The sequence below is a fragment of the Pygoscelis adeliae genome, unplaced genomic scaffold, assembly GCF_000699105.1.
Source record: "Pygoscelis adeliae isolate BGI_AS28 unplaced genomic scaffold, ASM69910v1 Scaffold606, whole genome shotgun sequence".
Taxonomy (NCBI): domain Eukaryota; kingdom Metazoa; phylum Chordata; class Aves; order Sphenisciformes; family Spheniscidae; genus Pygoscelis; species Pygoscelis adeliae.
Window position 1 is genome coordinate 230712 of NW_008825047.1, and position 6956 is coordinate 237667.

Here is a 6956-nt window from a genome sequence, read left to right on the forward strand (position 1 = left end):
TGCTCTTCTCTCCCAGACATTAACAAACTGGATACCTTCCTCCGAGAGATCAAGCACGGCACCATCGTGCTATCAGCCAGCTACGATGATGCTGCCACAAAGTGAGTTTGGCTCTGGGAGTGATGCCTTGCTCCCCAAAAAACAGCAGCTGGGGGGAGCTGGAGGTGGTGCTGCCAGCAACAGAGAGAGGACAGGAGGGAACACCCACCTGGCACCACACTAACACCTTCTTTCAGGATGAACGACCAAGTACGGGCACATTTTGTGGAGCTGGGCAGCAGCCACGTGAGCCACCTGGGCTTCCGGGACAACTGGGTCTTCTTGGGAGCGAAAGGGCTGATGAACAAGAGCCCCTTTGAAGAGGTACGTAGCCCTCCCCTGCCACCAGCTTTGGAGGCTCCATCCTCTTCATAGCACCTCCTGAGCTCCATCTCACCTACCTGTCTGCGGAAGACGTGGGCCAGCGGTGTTATCCCCCATGTCGAGCCAAGCTGCAAGTTTTGTCACGTTGCAAACTTGCGCTGTGCCACCAACGTCCTCATTCATTTTCTCTCTCTCTTTTTTTTACTCCAGCACATCAAAAATGCTAAGGAGACAAATAAATACAACGGCTGGCCTGAGCTGCTGGAGATGGAGGGCTGTGTCCCCATGAAGATGGATTAGCATCAAGCCCCAGTCTGCCACAGAGGTGAGACCAGTCTCACCAGGACACCAGCCCCATCGCAGGGACCCCAGCCCCATCACACTGACCCCAGCCCCTCCCCAACCCGGTCACACAGCCCAGCAGCGGCTGCCTGACCCCAGGGACCCGCTGTTCCACAGCAGGGGCTGCGCAGGGCTTGGAGAAGAGCTGTGCAAGTGCCTGCAGAGCCTGAGCAAACGCCTGGCCGGGTTTCAGCCAAGGTGTCCTTGTCTATGGGTCAATTTGGGGTATTTTATTTTTCTGTCTTTAAACCAATAACTTTGTAGAAGGTTTTTCAGATTTCTTAAACAAGATATCTGATTATAAAACACTACCTTCTCACTTCATTTTCAAGCATAATCCAGGCTTTTCCCTGCAGGCACAGCATTGCCATGTCCTCTGCCACCAGCTGGGCATCACCATCACCCATCCCATGGCACTGCACACAGGTGCTTCCCCCCCGCCACGGCAGAGGGCAAAGCCGTTCCTGGGGATGCTCAGGCCTTGGTGGTTCCCCCCTGGAGCTCCTGCCAACCCCCCGCTGTCTCCTATGGCCACAGTAAGGCCAGATGGCCACAGGGATGGCTTGCAGCAATATAGGTTAATATTTGCAGACTGAAGCATTTCCCCCACCCGGTTGCACCTTTCCTGGGTTAAATCCAAGCTAAGTCCTTCATGGTACGTCCCCATCAAAGGTCAGGATAACGCCAGCGAGGTGCCAACCTGACTTTGCTCGGCAAAGAGGGAGGGATGGATGCGCAAGTTTCTCAGCCAGCTGAAGTTGTGCAGCATAACCAATAGGTGGGAGCCTTTTACTGGGAGAGCCGGAGCCAGCATCAGTCTGGAGCTATACAACACACCCGGGCTGGCACCCACACACCCGCTTTGCTCCAGGAGCTGCACCCCGACCCAGGGCCGGCCAACACCACTGGGAAAGGAGATATCCCTGCCCAAACACAGGCCAGCAAAGCCCCGCAGACCTCCTTCCAGGGTGGTTCCCATGCTGCTGCCCAACATCGAGGAGGTCCTGGGGGAGCATCTGCCCCCGACTCGTGTCCAGTTGCATTCACCCAAGCACCGTCTGTACCCAAAACCTCCCTGAGAGCAAGCAGTGCTGAGATCAGATAAGCTGCGCGAGTGATGGCCTGGGCTTATCTGTCATCATGGACACGGATAAATTTGCATCATATACAGATTTTAATTTCCTATGATTGTATCTGTTTTTTCCCCATTCTTTAAAGCAGACCAGCAGTTTTGCAGAACATGAGGGTGGAGCATTTCTGCTGGAGCACTTGGAGCTGTGCAGGGTAACACGAGGCAATCCTGGACAGCCTTTTCTGCCTCTAACAGCAGGGTTTGCCCCAGCACAGCTTCTACAGGCAGTTCACATTTGTTTTCTGAGCCCACAGGTCACCCCAGGTGAGCAGAAGAAGTGAGGAGCGTTGGCAGGATAAGGCCAGGAAGAGACACAGCCTGTCCTGCACCGGCCACGTTGGGGATGAAACCCTGGATCCAAAACCCAGCACCACCATCCAAAACTAGTGAGGCAAGCGGTTTTCCCTAACCAAGGAAAAATCCCAAAATAAATTGTGTGACACCTACAAGAATTTCCAAATTCAAAACTGAAATAAAACTGTCAAACAGCCATCACAGAGGAATTCCCCAATAGCTGTAGTATTTTACCCCAGCTTATCCTCCTGCGCTCTTAACGTGCACCTGACCGCACCAAGGGAAGCCTCCACCATAAATCGATCCCTAAATCTGCTGCAACAGCAGCGATTAATCCCAAGCGCTGAATCATCCCTACCCATGGCAGCAGCGAGAAATAACACAACGCAACAGACACAACAGCCCTCACATCACACAGCCCTGCCACACTGCCAGCATAAAATATGCCAACTATTTTAAGCCCCCTCAAAGGATCTAGATTCACTCGTAAGCCAAACTGAAAACAGCCTAAGAGCTGTAAAGGTGGCTGTATGGGGTAAACCAGCGCACAGCATCAGCTACAGCCCAGAAAACAACCAGCCCCTTTCAGCCACGGGAAACTCTTCCTAGCCCTGTGCAATGCACATTAGAAATCTGGTTTAAAGACAAAATAAAGGAAATTTCTTTTTCAGCACACTACAGACAGTTAAAACTAGCTCCAAATCTATTGCTGAGCAATTACTAAGGTACACCACTATTTTCAATAAATAGGGAGAGCTGAAAGAGCAACTCCTGTGCAGGGACCTTAATCATCAGCCAGTGTTTTAAGGAGCCATTCCTGCCAAAGTCACCATGTCCCAATAAATAAATCTGAGCTTTTCAAAAGTCCAGAATCTGGGAGGCAGGGGTATAAATATGGCTTCAGAAGTCAAATTTAACTTGCTCATCTTTTAAAAAGGTCTGAAAAGGCTGCTGAGTGCAGGGACAGCGATCCCTAAATGGGTTTTTTTTAGTGCCTTGGCATTTTGAAAGCTGTATTACTGCAAAGACAGGCACCTACCTGGATGGTTTTCACCATGCTGCATCCCCCAGCGACTCCAGCAAACACAAGCCCTGACCTGCCCGGCCTCCCACGATGCAGCTCCGTGTAACCTGGGCTCACCACGGGGCCACGGTGGGCTCCAGCAGCAAACAGGCAGCCTGGGGCGTTCACAGGAGCAAAGTTTGCAAAATCCAGTGTTGCAATAGGAGCCAAGAGCCAGGATGCAGGCAGGTAGCAGAGGGATAATCCTGCCTTATTTTGGGGGCATGGATTTATTTCGGCAAAGCAGCAGCTAGGAAGGATGCCACAGACGAGGACCAACGGGTGCCGGGGCCCCACAGCCAGGCGAATCCACATCCTGTGACATCTTGCCCTGTCAAGTGCAATTACTGTAATCTTCCACAGCCTCTCAAAATACGGATCCCAGCTTAGAAACCGGGCATCCGCAGCATGAAAGCTGCCTTTGTGCCCAGGCAGAGCCTGGGCGCGAGCCAGCCGTTAGGTGCATGAAGAAAATGAGTTCTCCACGTGCTGGGAGAAGGGAGGAAAAGCAAGCTTTACCACTCGGCCCCGCTGCAGACGGGCTGGATTTCACCCGTGTCTCCCCGCAGTGGCCGCCGAGGGGCCGGGAGCTGCACGGCCGCGCATCCCCCCGAGAGTAACGGGGCCGGTGACCACAGGGAACCGGCCAGTCCCACACCCTCGGTGAGCAGGGCACAGCCGGCACATCGGACCATGGGGGCGGCTCACGGGAAAAAGGTAACGAGGCAGTTTTATTTGGGGCTACTAAAGCGGTGGCGGGATGATGGAGAAGGCACCATCTGCTCACGTGTTGCTTGTTTTGCCCCGCGCGTGCTAAGGCAGCTGATGGCACCAAGGGATTAGAGGGAACAGACACATTCCCGATGCGGGTGTCACTTGTCAGGGCTGGATTAAGTAATTCCACCTGATGGGCTCAGCATGGAGGCCTGCCAGGGCTTTCAGGACAGCAAGGAGGGGATCAGAGCATTGCATTATGACAGGCAAAGTTTGGCTTTCTGGGAAGAAACATCAGGCTTGCTCCAAGCGCGTCCAGCAGCCTGTGGGCGGTGCAGAGCAAGCCCCAAGTATTTCTTGGGCTGTGAATTGCTGCCAGCTCCCTCCCGGGACAGAGAGGACCCGGGCCAGGTCCCACAGCACCCACGCACATCTCCCTTTCCTCCAAATCCCCCCGGGAGAGCACTCAAACAGCTCCAAAAGGAAACAGGGCTTTACAGAGTCAGAGCCATGCAGAGGCACAGAGATATGGTTGCACTGAGGATGCTGTTAGATGTCATTTTGCTTTCATGTCTGATGACATCAGTGCCTACAGATGCATCATCACTATTCAGTTGTGATGCCCTGATCCGGTATTAGACTTCTGGAGCTTGTCTCCCAGCTCTAAGAAATGCACTTGTGCACCACACTAGGTCAGTAACTTCTATTGCAACGGGGACAGCAGTGACCCTTTGACCCAGGAGGGACCCTGCATGCTCAGCTGAGCATGGTCTGTGGCCTTCAAAGGTGTGGGCACATCCAAACCAGGTGCCCTGCAGAAGTTTGCAAACCTGCTGGGCTTTCTTCCAAAACCAGAGCTAGACACTGTTGCAGGGGAAACATGCATAAAAGCAACCCACGGGCCAGCATTACCAACACCCAGAAGGAAAATCAGTGCTGATGTGGGACAAGGAAACATTTATCTATTTTCCTGGACCTCAGAGAAGTGCCAGGTACAGGAGGTGCTGCTCCCAGCCAGCCCTCTGTTTCTCCGGCACCCATCTGAGGTGCCGATGCCGCGCTGGCTCCAGCACACAGGAGAGCCACAGTCGTGCCCAGGGCTCAGGGCTACAACGGCACACCTGGGAGGAGCTGCGCTCTGCCTACAGCTAATCCCCAGACCTTTGCTCACATGGCCATGACCTTCAGGCCTCGGTGTATTTGTACGGGCATTACTGAAAGCAGGGAAATAAGCTGGTTAGGTCAGGCTTGGCTCAGCGCCACCCAGTTCAGCCCTGCTGCACTCAAAGTGATCTATGCCGGCCTCCCAACCCCCAGGCTGGAGGGCTTTTGGATGGCTTTCCAAACAAAACACCACAATCCCTCCGCAGTCCAGTACTGAACGGCCTGGCTTTGAAACGCTCCCGGGAGCTCGGGCTCTCCCGTCACGCCAGCTCACCCTCAGCTCGCTGGCAGCCCCAAAAAGCTCTGAGGCAGTTTTACATTCATGGGCACCAAAAGGTCAGAGATTTCACTCCCGTTTCAGCCTCCCAAACATTGCCCAGGTTGACAAAAGCCTGTGCCACCGCATGGCTAGCACCAAGCAAGGGACACCTGTGGCAGCTCCTGGGTTGGTGCTTTACACTTAGGTTGAAGCTGCTGGGGGATGGAAAAAAGACAGCTCCTTCTGCTGCATTTCCAGGGTGGGCATGAACAGCAGGCTCCAGCCCTCCCCGAGGACCAGGTTGGGTCCAGGTGATGGGCAGGAAAGCTCTTCTTCCCCCAGCCCTTGTAGAACCAGCCCAGCTCAGGACACGGGGCAGGTCAGGGGCTCTGCCAGGCATGACCCCATCCACCAGCTACATCCCAGAGGGCACCCGCACAGGAGCATGGAGCAGAAGGAAGGCTCGGCACCCCTCGCCAGCACTGCCTGCATTAGCAGTCTCAGCTGCACCCCTTTTAAGCTTAGACCAGAGCAGCACTCCAAGGGGATTACAGTAGTGGATTGTGGAGTGCAAGGCAATCCCCAGCTCCACAACAAAAGGGACCGGAAAGGCTGCCAGCATGGCTCCAAGGACATTTCTACTTTCAAAGGCTGCAGCTGCTCCCAAAAAACCTGTTCTGGTATCACCACTGTCCCGTGGGTACAAGCTGACAGCAGGGCTCCAGCAGGACACAGTCCCCTGCCGCGGTACCCTTCACTGCAAGGCAAGGGCTTCAACAGGGGCCGGTTCAGGGGTGCTGAAGAGCCAGGGCCGATTCCCTGCCGATTCCTCTGCTCTGCAGAGCACCAGCCCTGCTGGGCACAGGAATGCAGCTAACATGCCTCTAACCACAGCGATCCACCTTCAAATAATACTGCAGGCGCAGTGCTACAATCCCTGCAGCCCCAGGGTGCCGGGCCAGATGCTCCCAGACCCGCAGGCAGTGGAGGGGGTTGTTTCCAGGCACCTGCACCTCTCTGCTGCTTTTCTCCCCGGTTTCTCAAGGCAGGGTTTGCATAGGGGCCATGTCCCCAGGGAAAGTTTTCTGTCCCCAAATTCCCAAGAGTGTCAGTTTACACTAATGTCAGATGAGCTGAGATTAGCCTTGCCGCTGAGTGGGGAGCTTTGCTCTGCGGCTGGTTTAAAACAAGAGGCAGCATGCCAGCGCCAGGGAGAGAGGCTCCGCTTGTTCAGGCAGACCGCAGTACCTGGCTGCCCGTGCTGAAAACTGGGGCTTTGAGAGCATACTTTAAAACTCCTCCATCTGAGCGTTGCAGAGGGACAGGACCAGCATTTCTGGGGGCTGCAGGTGCAGTGACTGAACTGGGAAGACCATGCTCCCCCCCAGCCCCCCATGTTGTCATTCACCCTACATGAAAATCCCATCAAAACCTAAAATGTAGCCACATCTCCCCAGCACCGCCCTTGCACATTCATCACCAGCCGCTGCTCTCCCCCCCGCATCACTCAGAGCTTTTTCCCTAACACCTGCTGATGTTGCCCGTCCCTGACACAGCTAATCACAAGACATTTAATCCACCCAAGGGATTTTCCCATGAACACAAGTCACCCCACCGCAAAGAGT

General features: G+C 54.5%; 1 protein-coding gene across 1 annotated transcript in view; it reads left to right on the forward strand.

Annotated features, from left to right (window-relative positions):
* Nucleotides 1-663, forward strand: part of FAM3D (family with sequence similarity 3, member D) — a 3843-nt gene extending 3180 nt beyond the window's left edge. Inside the window, exons 6-8 of the mRNA XM_009326318.1 lie at nucleotides 17-101; nucleotides 237-363; nucleotides 574-663. Coding sequence (XP_009324593.1) covers nucleotides 17-101; nucleotides 237-363; nucleotides 574-663 — 302 coding nt within the window. The remainder of the gene's footprint in view (nucleotides 1-16; nucleotides 102-236; nucleotides 364-573) is intronic.
* The last annotated feature ends 6293 nt before the right edge of the window (nucleotides 664-6956 follow it).